Source organism: Schistocerca piceifrons, chromosome X (genome assembly GCF_021461385.2).
Source record: "Schistocerca piceifrons isolate TAMUIC-IGC-003096 chromosome X, iqSchPice1.1, whole genome shotgun sequence".
In the NCBI taxonomy this organism is placed as follows: domain Eukaryota; kingdom Metazoa; phylum Arthropoda; class Insecta; order Orthoptera; family Acrididae; genus Schistocerca; species Schistocerca piceifrons.
In genome coordinates, this window is record NC_060149.1 from 243,873,813 (window position 1) to 243,889,466 (window position 15,654).

The 15,654-nt window shown below is 39.8% G+C and overlaps 1 protein-coding gene across 2 annotated transcripts in view; it reads left to right on the plus strand.

Annotated features, from left to right (window-relative positions):
* LOC124721387 overlaps positions 1 to 15,654 on the plus strand; it is a 254,236-nt gene that overhangs the window by 219,603 nt on the left and 18,979 nt on the right. For both annotated transcript variants that reach the window (XM_047246323.1, XM_047246324.1), the window contains 4 exons: positions 3,276 to 3,426; positions 3,893 to 4,058; positions 4,142 to 4,251; positions 5,427 to 6,414. In XM_047246323.1, the coding sequence (XP_047102279.1) occupies positions 3,276 to 3,426; positions 3,893 to 4,058; positions 4,142 to 4,251; positions 5,427 to 6,414 (1,415 nt within the window). The remainder of the gene's footprint in view (positions 1 to 3,275; positions 3,427 to 3,892; positions 4,059 to 4,141; positions 4,252 to 5,426; positions 6,415 to 15,654) is intronic.

Sequence of the window (15,654 nt, forward strand, 5' to 3'; positions counted from 1 at the left end):
CTACTACGCAAGCAATAAAAGCCCAACTGCAGCTCAAAGGAAGTTTGCAACCGAGTTCAAGCTGAAGCAACTGGTGCAAGTGTGCTAACAATAAGAATTTGATTCGCAAGTTTGAGAGAATGGGTAGTGTTTGTGATGACAGTGTTGGTAATGGAAGACATGCACTGTGTTTCAAACCTGCCTCATGAAATCAATCAGATGAGCTGCACAACAGGTGGGAATCAACCAGAAGACATTGCGACAAATTGTTGTTGAAGACATACATCTCTTCCCATACAAAATTTAAACCCATCAGCCATTGAGCACCAGGGCTGTGGAACAGCAGTTGTGTTTTACCAACACCATTGTTGACAGAATTGACAAACAGGACGTTGATGTGAGAATGGTTTGGTTTAGCGATGAAGCCCATTTTAATTTGGATGGGTTTGTCAATAAGCAATATCATCACATCTGGGAGACTGAGATTTCGAATTTTGCAATTGAGACGTCTCTTCACCCTCAATGGGTGACTATATGGTGTGCAGTGTCCATAATTGGTGTGCTATTCCTTGATGGAACTGTGACTACCGACTGCTACGTGAAGGTTTTTTAAGATTATTTCATCCCCATTATCCAAAGTTACACTCATTTTGACAGGATGTCATTCGTGCAAGACAGAGCTCAACCTCATCAAAGCAGGAGAGCATTTGATGTCCTGGAGGAGCACTTTGGGAACAGCATTCTGGCTCTGGAGTACCCAGAGGCCACTGGCATGGGCCTCGATTGGCCACCATATTCTTAGGATCTGAACACATGTGACTACTTTTTTGGGGACTGGAGTAAAGACAAGCAATAACCCCAAAACCATTGCTGAGCTGAAAACAGCCATTCAGGAGGTCATTGACAGCATAGATTTTCCAATACTTCAGCAGGTCATGCAGAATTTCGCTATTTGTCTGCACCACATCATCACCAATGATGGCAGACATCATACATGTCATAACCAAAATCTGAATATCTGAAGTGATGATTACATGTTGAATAAAGTGTGTGCACACCATAGTTTGTAACTAATTTACCTGTTTCTTCATATAGTTCAATAATTGTTACCTGTATCTGTTGCACATGGCAAGCATAATGAACAGTTTCTTGGGCACCACCATTGCATTGTGCCATTCCAAGGTGATTACATTAACAGCCATTCATTCATACCAAGGGAAGTGCTGGAACGAGGAGGCTCAACATGCAGAAGTCAGATGTCCATCTTTATTACAAGTGACACATTGTGCCCACCTTTTTGAGCAGTTATCATGGGAAGGCTTGTGAAAACAGTCTGGGTATGACTGAAGTGTGTGCCTGACGATGGGCCAATATTTCATCCCTTGTTTTCAAAGTGGAGCCAGAGTGCAGCCATGTATGCATTACCTGGGATGGAAGTGATGACTGCCATGTCTGTCCAAGATTCTAAATGGTGACTGACTGCCTGGGAGATTTTGAACAACTGAGCCAATTTCTATACCTCCCCCAAGGTGAGGTTGTCAAATTGCAATGGTTTTTGACATACGTCCTTACGTGGGACTGCACAAATAATAGTATCCGAGATCATAACCTCCACATATAATTCCTTAGCATTGGGAATAATGAAATGGCACTTTCTACTGAGACCCTGTAATTCACTGCCCACAAGTGGTATAACAGGTTGGGCTGTCTTTGACATTGATAGAACTTCATTTGTGACAATATAATTTGACAATGCCTGTGAAAATGGGCATTTAAGAGAGCACACATTTCCTCAAAATTTAGCTGGGCCAGATCGGTGTGTGTGCGTGTGTGTGTGTATGTATGGTGGGGTGGAGAGCAAGCTTACAAAGCAACCAGTATGTTGGGGGCAGAATCCAAGGAAAAAAAGAGGGATTTATCAGTAGCAGGGTCTGTTACCTCCTTCAGTGTGGCAAAACGCTGCCAGAGTCACTTCTCATACACACTCCACTCTTCAATTGTTTCATCATATGGCAGGAACAGTGGTGCATGTGTTTCTGTCTGATTTAAAAGCAATTTTGTGAAAAGAGCTTTCTGGTGCTTCCATCCTTCCAACAGCTGTCTCAAAAAATGCTGAAAAATGGCCTCCATGGACAAGCCTGATGGTGGTTGATGCTGTGCTGAGTCCAAGTTTGCACAACATAGCACCAAGCGAAATAGTGCAGTGGTTAGCACACTGGACTCACATTCGGGAGGACGATGTTTCAAACCCGCATCCGGCCATCCTGAGTTAGGTAGCGCAGTGGTTAGCACACTGGACTCGCATTTGGGAGGACGATGTTTCAAACCCGCATCCGGCCATCCTGAGTTAGGTTTTCTGCGATTTTCCTAAATTGCTTCAGGCAAATTCTGGGATGGTTCCTCAGAAAGGGTGTGGCTGACTTCCTTCCCCAACCTTCCATAACCCAATGGCACTGATGATCTCACTAATTGCTCCCCTCCCTCAAATCACCCAACCAACCACAACATAGCACTAAGTTTGACCACTATCATTGGCACTTACATTGTAGCTAGCAACATAAAAATAGGGTGGCAATTCAGTTAACTCATATATTTTACAGTTTAAATTCAATTAAAGGGTTGCAAGTGTAGTACACAGTCCAAATAATTTAGCATAACAGCAAATAGTTTCTTATGTAGAGAATGGTAAGTGCACAGTACTGTGTGTAAAGACAAAGGAGACTGAGCAGCTTGAAGCAGCTGCATAAATAGGTGGTCATTGTGAAGTCTGGTGTGTCTGATGCCCACCAAAGTGGATGGTAGCCCTATGGGTTACAACAGTTTGTTAATGTACATTTTACTGCCATCAAATAGACATTTAAGTATAGCAACAGTTGTTATTTGAATGCAGCCTTGCTGTAACCTGTGTGCTAGAGTTTAACTATGGAAATGCTCTGTTTGCTGCTAATCAACTTCAGTATATGTACAAGCAGTTCATTCATTTGTATACAGTTGAAGATGCAATTTGGACATTATATGAATACTTCTCAACTATTTGCACATATTGCCCAATTGAAAATGGACATAGACGTCAAAATTAGCTGTTTCTGGAAGACGTGTAGATTTTAGTTTAATTATCACAAACAAATAAAGGAAAAATTACTTCTTAATAGTTTTAGTTAAAAAAGACTCTAAAGCATTTTTCAGATATCCAATTTATGATGCTGTAGATCCTAAGTAAACAAAACAGAATTTTTTATATGAATAATTTATTTTGAAACAATGTGATATACATATTTTTTTGTTACTCTTGTCAGGCCATACTTTGAAATGAAAGCCCAGTTCAATCAGTTATTGGAAGAGCAAAAGAAGCGTGTCAAGAGTCTAGAAAAGCAAGTAGGCCAAGCAAAAATGAATTATGCAGAGGCACTACGTAACCTGGAGCAAATCAGTGATGAAATTCATAGGGTAAGTAAATATTTCATGTAAACACATGTATACACACACATTCACAGAGGGAGACATAGAGAGCAAGAGAGAGATTCTTTCCTGAAAACCAATTATCTTGAAATCATCTGGAGATTGTTAGTAAGGCAACATATTTATAGCTTCTGCTTATAAATGTCTTTTTTATCACTCTGGAAAGCACATTATGTAAAAGAATGACTGGAATGTTGAATTTGTGCAATTTCTCTATAACACTGTACATGATATCATCTATTATAGTAATAATCACATTAAATAACAGAACTTTGTGGGAGGATTCAGAGTGTGACTTTTCGAGTGAACTTACATAGTGATATTCAGTTTCATCTTGTTCTTATAGTGCCCTTTCCCATACTTCAGTTTGTCCACATTTCTGCCAACACTTGCCCACTCTTATTGTGAATTTATAGCTTTCTTTCTGTCTGTATTTATAGATTGTTATTTACAGACTCGCAAGTATAGTGGAGATCCACTAGGAGCAAGGGGCTCTGGTGTTGGCTCAGATTCTCCAGTTCCATTACTTACCTCTCCTGAGAGACCTGGTGAAAAGATCGAAGGTCATCCAGGTGGAGTACTACCACCTGTCCTGAGTTCATCATCTGCTACTGACACAGGTCAGTTGCAAGAACACATTAATTTTGTAATATTTTTGTAAAGCATTATCAGTACTTACCCTACTGTGATTTCTTTTATGCAGATGTATGGTCAGATTCCACTGGCACAGGACCTCCTGATTCTGACTCAGGTGATGAATTTCTTAAGCTACCTGACAAGTTAGGGCCAAAAGCTGCACCTATAGTATCTAAGGTAATTTTTATTTCTATTTCAGTGGCTTGTATACTGAATACATGTCCATACTTAATGTGGATTACCTAATAGTTGTGTAAAGAGAAATGTTTTATGTTATTCTTTGATCAAAGCCACAACCAGTTCCTTAATCAAAAATGGTACATTCCTATTGATTACAATATTCAGAATATTTCAGAAATATAAACAAAAATCATTTATCTGTAGCATTTTAACAGCAGTGCCATTCTTTTTTACTCATTTCATATTTCAAAAAGATAAAAGCAGCAGAGGAGCCATTTGCTATTATCTGAGAGAAAATATAATTCATTTTGAAGTAATCTAACTTCCTGAGGCTGCTGTGAATATCATTCACACTTTGTATTGAACTGTTTGCAAAGCACTTGCTCTGAATGTATTGTTATTTTTGTTGTTGATGTTCAAATGTACTCAGCAAGATTTGATCTACCTATTAAGTTTTCATGCAGTTTTATTCAAAGTTACAAAATTCGTGCCAAGCGGTTCTAGGCGCTTCAGTCCGGAACCGCGCTGCTGCTACGGTCGCAGATTCGAATACTGCCTTGGGCATGGACGTGTGTGATGTCCTTAGGTTAGTTAGGTTTCAGTAGTTCTAAGTCTAGGGGACTGATGACCTCAGATGTTAAGTCCCATAGTGCTTAGAGCCATTTGAACAAAAGTGGCTTGGGAACTTTATGCTCATTTGTTAAGCACATAATGTGCAGGTGGATGTGGACTGTGGTTGGTTGGGGTGGTGGGTTGAAGGTAGCAGGATGTAGACATATACTCTCATTTTGTTGAATGTATGACAATGAGTAGGAGAAGAATGGCACTAATGTGGCTGACATTTGAAATTTGATTTTGTTTTTTTCTTGCATTCAACAACATAAACTGTTGTTTTCAATTTATACCACACTAAAACAGTGTATGTAATATTTTTTGCTTGAAAAGAATGTGTTGTGTCAGTAGATGATAGATAAACTATTTTCTTCAAATCATTCAACTAATTTAATCCACCATCACTTTGACTTCAGCAACACGAAACGTAATTTTTAAAAAATACAAATTTATGTGTTATATCAGTTTAGGTGAACCAGAGATTAGTACATCCATTAATATGAACTGTGTAAAGGCCATTTCCTCTTCTGTGAAACATGTTGCTTTTGTTTCTGTTTCAGGCAGAAAAAGATATGATACATTCCCAGATCTCAGAATATTTGGGCACTCCAAACAGAAATGTTGAACAGTCTGTAAATGGAAAACCAATGGCCGAACTAGCTATACAGTCACAAAACACCTTACAATCTACATCATTGTCTCCAAGGCATATGGTTACCAAGATCAATTCAAAGGTTTCGGAAAGTAACTCACCCAATACACAGTCAAAAAATAGAACAGTCTCAGGTTTTGAAGTTTCGGAAAGTGATGAAGACAGTAACATATTAATGAGACCTCATGAGATAGAGAGTTCTTCTGAAACAACTTTACTGCCTGAGAATACTTCAGATGACCAGGTCTGGACTGAGATTAGTCTGGAACATTCACCAGAAGAAATCTCCCAGCCATTTGTCAAAATGGGATCTGCTGCAAAATCTGTGGAGAGTAACTATACTCCAGTTTTACCCATAGCAGATAATGAAAGTCAGCAACCACTCAAAAGCATTGAAGCTGTACGATTTGTCCAACAGAACCATTTTGCACCACAGGGCTCATCAAAACAAGAATCTGTAATGAAATTTTCACGTCATTCATCTCCCATCAAGAAGTGTTGGACTGAAAGTGCTGAAGCAAAATCTCCGGAACAACATCCACTCTTGGCAGGGAAGGTACCATCCCCAGCACACATAATAAAGTCAGGTGTTCCAAGTCTGTTTAGAGCAGTTTCATTGGACAAAGCTACTCAAAATTCACCTGTTAAGTCAAAATTGGATAGTAGCTTAACTCGATTTACAACACGTTCAAGTACAGTGACTGAAGGAGACATGAGTAATCTTAACCGTCGACAGAGCTTAGACACATTGCTGTGGAGTGGACCTACTACTGAAAAGGTCAAGGAACTATTGTCACATGGCATGATGATGCTGAATATCTCATCATTAACAGAAAGAAGAACAAGTGAGGCACCAAGTGAAACTGTGGAGGAAGATACAGAAACTACTGCTACAGGTAGTGTATTTATTCTAAAATATGTGCTTGGAATCAGAATTTATATTTTACAACAGTCTTGATTAAATACTACATGAAACATGCCATTGTCTTCGCAGTACCATATAGAACATCCTTTAAGCTTCCATGCAACAGTAATATGTGAGCGTAATGTTGTAATTCAATATTAGTCATAGTCTTAGGTTTGTTTAGGTCAGTGAGGTGTGCATTCTGTATCACATATTTACTATTTATTTTGTAGGATGAGTCAATTTAGTAATCTTTTTTACACATTTATTACATAAATGTAATGTTAAGCTAAATACTGCTGACTTATAGGTTTATAGATGACTTTTTATTTTTGTTCAGTAATTTTTCTATGTATTGGAACAGTTACCTTGGAGAAACAACTTTGACTTGAAAATACTTTTACTGTTTGTCAGATATTTTATTTTTATTTTTATAGTGCCAAAAAGTTTTATGGCTTTGTATATCACTCCCTTCTGTGCCTATGTTGCATTCACTACGGAGAAGTGCAGATAATGCTTTCTTTTAGTTTTGTATTGGTGATGTTCTCTATTCCTCTCTGCCTCAGAATCATTGTCAACGAAACATTTCAGTATTGAGTAAATTAACAGTGATGCTGTGGTTAATATTTTCAACTGATTAAGCACAGACCTCCAAGTTGCAGTTGTGGGAACTAAATCTATAATTCCAATTACTTTGTTGTGCACAATCAATAAATTTTGCCACATTCAGTAGCTTCGCTAAAGTATTATCCCATAGGACATCAAATGATCTTTTTGTGTTGAATGTTGGTAGTCTTACATCAAAAATACCTAAACTTAAATATGCTGATAAGTTTAATGTATAGTTATTTAAGTTTTCATCAGTAGGTATGCCCAAGACCTGAGAATTTTCTATCTCAATTATTATTTCTTGTTGGTCTACTGTGTTAAACATTGTGTGGTGTTTTTCACATTACAAAATTGTATGATGTGTACTTTCTCTAAGTGTAAAGGTGGTCACTGGAGCAAAATTAGTTAGTCACTTTAAAAAAATAATCCATTCATCATTGACAAAACATGAGTAATTCTATCTCCCGATTCACAAAAAATTACAAATTGTTAACATCAAGGAAGAACAGTAATGTATCGTTGATTGTACCCAGTTCAGTGGCCATTCCAATTTCATTTTGTGCAGATGATTTGTGTCCCTCTATGAATTACAAGGCATAGGTGAAAAGTTTTAGCACTGAAAGAATGTGTTTCATTGCTCAAAAATGCTATTATTTTTTATGTACTCCCCATTGAGGTCTGTGTGGCTGCTCAAATGCTTTTGCAGTGACTTTATTCTACTCATTAAGAGTAATTCTGTGAGGTCTGAAATATACCCATCTATGCTTACCATAGCTTCCTTATTGGGTGCAGATTGTTTTCAAACCACAGATATAATTACAGAAACAGGTGAAGTCAGAGGATAGCATTTCTGGTGAAAATCATACAGACATCCCATCATTTGAGCATCACACAGACTCCCATATGTAAGACACAAAAATAGATGTCTCTCATGTTAAGAAGCAACTGAAAGAGTTGAAACAAATAAGTCAGCAAGTCCAGATGGAATCCCATTTTGGTTCTACAGAGAATACTTTTCAGCATTGCTTCCTAACTAAGCTTGCATTAATTGTGAATCTCTCATCTAGTGCAAAGTCCTGAGGCACCAGAAAAAGCGCAGATGACTCATCCATATAAGAAGAGTAAAAGGAGAAACTCACAAAATTAGAGGCTGATATCCTTAATGTTAGTTTGCTGCAGAATTTTTGAATTTATTCTAAGTCTGAAAATAATAAAGTTCCTTGAGTCTTCAGTTTTGAAATTTTGTTGACAGGGAACCAGAAACTGTATTAAATTCCTTAAAATGTTTATTAATGGTTCTTTCAGCAGTTACAGTATTTATGCCAGGCAACTAGTTTCAAATCTTACAGTTTCATTTTCAAGTCTGGCCTGCTGAGTCTGCACTGACAGTGTTTGATCTTAACAATAAATGTCAGAGTGGCAACATATGCTTGATAAATGTTTGCAGAATGAATGCCAGAATCCACACATGCCTCTTACCAGGTCAAAATCAAACTGTACTTGACTCGGTAAGAGGCATGTTTGGATTGTGACAATCATTCATCAAACATTTATCAAGCATGTGTTGCCTATTTGATTTTTATGATTAAGATCAGGCACTGTCATTGCAGCTTCAGTAGACCAGGCTTGAAAATGAACCTGTAAGGTTCAAAAATAGTTGCCCAATATAGATACTACAACTGTTGACAGAATTGTTAACAAATGCCTTAAGAACTTGAGACAGTGAAGCTTCAGTACACAAATCAGCACAGATTGAAAAAGCATTGCTCACACAAAACTCAGCTTTCTCTTTTCTCTCAATATGTATTGTAAACCAGGGAGTAAGGCCAACAAGCAGATTCCATGTTCCCAGATTTCTAGAAAGCATTGACATAGTGCTCCATTGTAGACTGTTTAGGAAGGTCTGAGCATATGGAATAGGTTCTCAGATATGTGAGTGGCTGGGCAGGATCTTAAGTAATAGAATCCAGTGTGTGATCCTGGATGGCAGGTGTTCAACAGATACAAGGGTATATGAAATTCCAAAATGATGGAGGATAGGACCAGCTAATTGGGTGTTAAATATTTTCTTTTTTTTTCAATATCCATCACAGCTGTGATAATAGTAATTTCCTTTGTGGCAACTAGATTCAGATTTCAGACCATCACATCCATTTTTCAAACCATAGCCTTAAACGTAAGTGTAATCATACAGTCCACCAATATTCATATCAGTAACCAAATGTTCATATTCATTGTTAGAAATCATTATATTAATACAAAATGTTAACTTCATTTGAGTATAAAATATGGTTTCCTTCCAATGGAGCACAGTAAAATTTACCACACCGTTTTCTCTGTGCTTATGATGGCAGCTATACCATATACTTTTATCCATTACTATATTGTGTAATTTTTGAGGTTTTTATCTGTAGTTGCAGCTTTCAGGCATCCTTCATGTGTATCATCTTCACAAGAAGCAGGGCCACATTTGAATTCAGTTGCCCAAGTGTGAAGTGATGACATTGCAGGAGAAGAACCCTTACAAACTTCACAACCTTTGAATGGCTTTTAAATTAACAATAAAGTCTCCAAAACAGAGAATTTTATAACAGCATGGTATTCAATTTTCTCCGGTGGAAATAAACACCACAATATGACTACTTTATGGTGCTATAAGGATCAAATTATTGTCCATACAAAGTATGCACTTGATTTGTGGGATTTTACATCATGTAGAAACATACAAAATGTAGTTGTCGATCACACAACTGTTGTACCAGACCAAGAGTTTTTCACCTTACCTTTATACTTCAACTGCCCAATGTAGTTTCTTACATTGCATTTCAGAAGCAAGAAATAAACCAGAAGTAAAGAATAAACTGAAGGGGAGGGGAATGTGTATTCCATAAAACAATAACTTCTTAAGTAGAATGCTGTGAGTGACACAGTCAAATGTCTAGAATAATTTGCTGAATATGTGAGCTGGTGATACATTATCATTTAAAATGTTTGTTTGAACTTAATGAAAATTTAAACAGCTACCTCACTTGAATCTCCCTTTTGAAATCCAAAGCTGTATTAGATAAGCGTCCCATTGATGCATAGCTAATGCACCATTATTGGCTAAGTTGGTCTATGACTACACTCGAACATGCATTGAAAGTAAATGTTTTTCAGATCAAAGCAGTGCACTGTAATCCCCCCTGTCATTTATCTGATGTGGATAAAACAGCGCCATCATAATCACATATTCACTTCCAAGTGCCGAAGAAACACTGTTTCTATGCAGTGTATGGTTGCTTAGTCATTCATTATGGAAGTCATGTTGTTACAATGATAAATTAACAGACTTACATTAGGTGTGGTGGTCATAAGTCTGAGATAACTTGATGTCTATCAGGCTGATCTGTTACTGTCTTCCTTTTCTAATTATGCATTTTAGTACCAATGGCTGTCTCACATAACATTCCCAGATGTATTTATAAACATAAGATTCTGATTTTCATTGTAATGTTGTTGTTGTTGTCATCATTGTTTAAGTCAAAGACAGGCTCCAGTGGAGCAAATATAGTCACACAAAATAAGAATATTATCACTGAGGCCATTGTCACGCGAGTGCCAGATGGAAAAGGGACTAACAGAGAAGTCAATGTTCATAGCAAATAATTCAACACCAGTGAAACACTGTCAAGATATAGTGGTATAAAATCATATACACAGTCCATGAGAGCTCGTGGTCTAGTGACTAGCGTTGCTGCCTCTAGATCAAGGGGTCCTGGGTTTGATTCCTGGCCATGTTGGGGATTTTTTCTTCCCAGGGATTGGGTGTTTGTGTTGTCCTCATCATTTCATCATCCTCATAAACATCATCATCATCACTCGTGACAGTGTCTAGATTGGACTGAGTAAAAAAGTGGACTGTGTAAAAATTGGGAATTTGTACAGGTGCTGAAGACTGCGCAGTTGAGCGCCCCACAAACCAAACAGTCAGTGAGCAGTGATGAAATGAGAAGTTGACAGGAAAATATGAGGGCAGTTGCACTCAACACAGCACTAATATGATTAGGCAGTGCAGTCTCCTTCATTTCAGCATTGTTACCAGAGCTGTTGCCTGCCAAAGCTATCACTGACAGAGCAGCAGAAGCTGGAGTTACTTTGGTAATGCCTTTGATGTAGAGGCTTGGTGTGTAGATTTGATGGATGGCAATGTCCAGAATGAAACTTAGACCAGTGATCAATAATTACCCTACTGTAAGGAATTTGCTTTTTGACAGATAGCTCTATGTCTGAGAATGCAACCTACTGGTTCAACACTGCAGCTTGGTGTGCTGGGGGCATCAGTAGAGGATGACACAGAGGGGCAGGTCCAATCTTCATCAACACCTAGATCTGCCCCCTTGAGGCCTTGAATTTGGATAGCTCTGATGCAAGGGGCTGTTCTTGCGGAGCATTGATCCATTTTATTGAGGTTGTGTGTGTACTGTGGAGGTGGCAGTTGTGGCCTATATACTGCACGGACTGCCTATGGTCATGATGAAGCAGCAAGGATGGGGCTGAGAAGCCTTCCATTTGCCACAACTACACTCCTGGAAATTGAAATAAGAACACCGTGAATTCATTGTCCCAGGAAGGGGAAACTTTATTGACACATTCCTGGGGTCAGATACATCACATGATCACACTGACAGAACCACAGGCACATACACACACGCAACAGAGCATGCACAATGTCGGCACTAGTACAGTGTATATCCACCTTTCGCAGCAATGCAGGCTGCTATTCTCCCATGGAGACGATCGTAGAGATGCTGGATGTAGTCCTGTGGAACGACTTGCCATGCCATTTCCACCTGGCGCCTCAGTTGGACCAGCGTTCGTGCTGGACGTGCAGACCGCGTGAGACGACGCTTCATCCAGTCCCAAACATGCTCAATGGGGGACAGATCCGGAGATCTTGCTGGCCAGGGTAGTTGACTTACACCTTCTAGAGCACGTTGGGTGGCACGGGATACATGCGGACATGCATTGTCCTGTTGGAACAGCAAGTTCCCTTGCCGGTCTAGGAATGGTAGAACGATGGGTTCGATGACGGTTTGGATGTACCGTGCACTATTCAGTGTCCCCTCGACGATCACCAGTGGTGTACGGCCAGTGTAGGAGATCGCTCCCCACGCCATGATGCCGGGTGTTGGCCCTGTGTGCCTCGGTCGTATGCAGTCCTGATTGTGGCGCTCACCTGCACGGCGCCAAACACGCATACGACCATCATTGGCACCAACGTAGAAGCGACTCTCATCGCTGAAGACGACACGTCTCTATTCGTCCCTCCATTCACGCCTGTCGCGACACCACTGGAGGCGGGCTGCACGATGTTGGGGCGTGAGCGGAAGACGGCCTAACGGTGTGCGGGACCGTAGCCCAGCTTCATGGAGACGGTTGCGTATGGTCCTCGCCGATACCCCAGGAGCAACAGTGTCCCTAATTTGCTGGGAAGTGGCGGTGCGGTCCCCTACGGCACTGCGTAGGATCCTACGGTCTTGGCGTGCATCCGTGCGTCGCTGCGGTCCGGTCCCAGGTCGACGGGCACGTGCACCTTCCGCCGACCACTGGCGACAACATCGATGAACTGTGGAGACCTCACGCCCCACGTGTTGAGCAATTCGGCGGTACGTCCACCCGGCCTCCCGCATGCCCACTATACGCCCTCGCTCAAAGTCCGTCAACTGCACATACGGTTCACGTCCACGCTGTCGCGGCATGCTACCAGTGTTAAAGACTGCGATGGAGCTCCGTATGCCACGGCAAACTGGCTGACACTGACGGCGGCGGTGCACAAATGCTGCGCAGCTAGCGCCATTCGACGGCTAACACCGCGGTTCCTGGTGTGTCCGCTGTGCCGTGCGTGTGATCATTGCTTTTACAGCCCTCTCGCAGTGTCCGGAGCAAGTATGGTGGGTCTGACACACCGGTGTCAATGTGTTCTTTTTTCCATTTCCAGGAGTGTATAACTGATCTTTATGGCACATATGGTGTTATACTTCAGCTGCAACAGAGAAGATCTGCCATTCTCTGTTACCTATTCAGTAGAATATCCTGTCTCTCCAATCATGAACAGAACAATGTGGCTTGTGTACATTGTCCACTCTGCCAACACATCTGTAATGATCTTTTATAATTCAGATGATGGTGAATGCATTGTCACTTTACAGCAAAAAGGGTTATCAGCTTGAGAAATTTCTCACAGAAATGACATACACACCAGTGATATAAATTGAACATTAAGCAACTATGTGAGGCACAGTACATTGAAAATCTGCCTTATAGTGGTCAACAACACCAGCTGATGACTACTTTCTACAAATTATAGCTTCTAAGTTTCCCAAGGAGAACACAACAGCATAGTGTGCTGGTCTTTTAGAGCCAACTGTAGGACTGTGTTGACCTAAACAGTACACAATCATCTCCAAACGATCGATTTGGCCTCTTAGGCTATCATTATGAAAATAAATAAATAAATAAATAAATACAAACCCCCAGTGTAAAGAAGTTGGCCAGAAAACATGTATTAATGGTGACAGGTTAACATCAAAAGTGGAGGTTTTGTCTGACACCTGATGGTCCTTGTAGAAGAGTGTGGTGGCAACCATGTACCAATGCAAGTCTGAGGCATGTAGTTGCACATGTTAATCAGGGAGGCAAGTCAGTCGTGCTTTGGGGCAGTATCATATACAGGTGTTGCATGCCTCATATCAATATTGAGGGTAATTTGAGACTATCCGTTTTGAGACAGGATCTTTCGACTGTTGTGCAGCCTTACATTCAGTATACTAGCGCTAAGTTAATCTTTCAAGACAGTACTGCATGAGTGCACCACACCCACCTTTTCAACACCTTACTACAATAGGCAGGAATAAACCAAATGGGATGGCATGCAATGCCTGTTGGCATTAACCCAATTGGGCATGCTTGGGACCAGTTGAAACTTGCAGTGTATTGTTCTAGGAAACCTCCCCAGATACAGGAAGACAAGAAGAGGGCTATTGTTGAAGATGGATCAAGCTTAACCACAGTGTCTCCACCACCTTGTGGACAGCAGGCCACAGAGGATCCAAGCATGTTAGAATAAGTGGGGTGGAACAATGTGGTATTGAATGTTATCCAGCAGCAGATTTTTATTTCACAGATGTGCAAACGCATGCATTTTTGAACATATTGTCTTCAGTTTGGCTACTGTTTTGTTTTTATTTTACTGTGAAACTGTTTTTTTTTTTCATAGGGCTTATTTCTTTATTCCCTTCTCCCTTTAAATCTAAGCACGCACATTTTGACATATATGCAGTTGGTAAAAAAACTTTTTTTGAACTGGATAATTCATTTCACTTAGGCATGACACAGGTCTCTGATGTTAGAGGAAGACTGTTTGCTGTTGAGTTGGCTTGACCCCATATTTGTGTTGAGTGAGGCTGAAATGGTTCACTGTCGGTTTAGTAGAAGTGTAGTTATTTAAAGTACAATTAAAATCATTCTGATATAAGATGCTGAATAATGTCTGTAGATTCTTTATGTGGTATTTCTGAGTTAATTCTTTTACCGTAATGTTACCTAGATAGTTCATGATCATAACAATTTTTGTGTTCTAAGTATTGCTAGAAAATTCCATGAAAATTGGTAATTGTAATTCTAAAGGGCGGGAAGTTGTAGTGCTACAATATGAAAGTTATATTGATCACAATTATTATTCTTCATTCTTCATCAAGAGCAAGTTTCAAGCATGCATCAAATAAGGCACCATTAAAAAGTATTTCCACATTATTTTGTGAGAACTTGGCATGGCACATGTGCTGACTTCTGGTTGTGTATTAACTATATTTAACATCACCACAAATTTGTAATGACTTATTAAATTTATTAATAATAGATAATGAAGTAGCCCATTGGCCAAAAGGAAAGGATGAAATGGCTTGTTGTGAGTTTCAATGGTCCAGATGTTTCTGAAGTCATCTTGGAGAACAGATTAGAACAGGCGTGCAGATTATTTTAGAGAGATATGTGCTTCAAAATTAGAACTAAAATATTTGAGGCTGTAAATCTGCCACAAACAATAACATTCACTCATGACAGACCTTTTTGTACATAGCTTGGACTGTAATTTGTCCTTTCAATGAAACTGATTGCTATGAGAATGAGTGCTGGACTAATCCAGCTGCAAGCTGCAATAAAAGACATCAGATGCACAGATATTTTTACGAGCTAACATCACAAAGATGTTCAGGCTCACATGCGGTTCCTCGTCATCGAAATGTCTTGGCTCAAACTCGTCTAGGAGTTGAACCACACATATTGCATTACACACCCTAAATTAGACATGTGTGACCCTATGGTTAGATTGCCTAGTTGATGAAAGTTTGCAAAAGTTTATGAAACATAAAACATTATATTGAAGCAGGAAAAAAGGAATACAAACGTCTCAAAAATGAGATCGACAGGAAGTGCAAAATGGCTAAGTAGGGATGGCTAGAGGATAAATGTAAGGATGTAGAGGCTTATCTCAGCAGGGGTAAGATAGATACTGCCTACAGGAAAATTAAAAAGACCTTTGGAGAAAAGAGAACCACTTGTGTGAATATCAAGAGCTCAGATG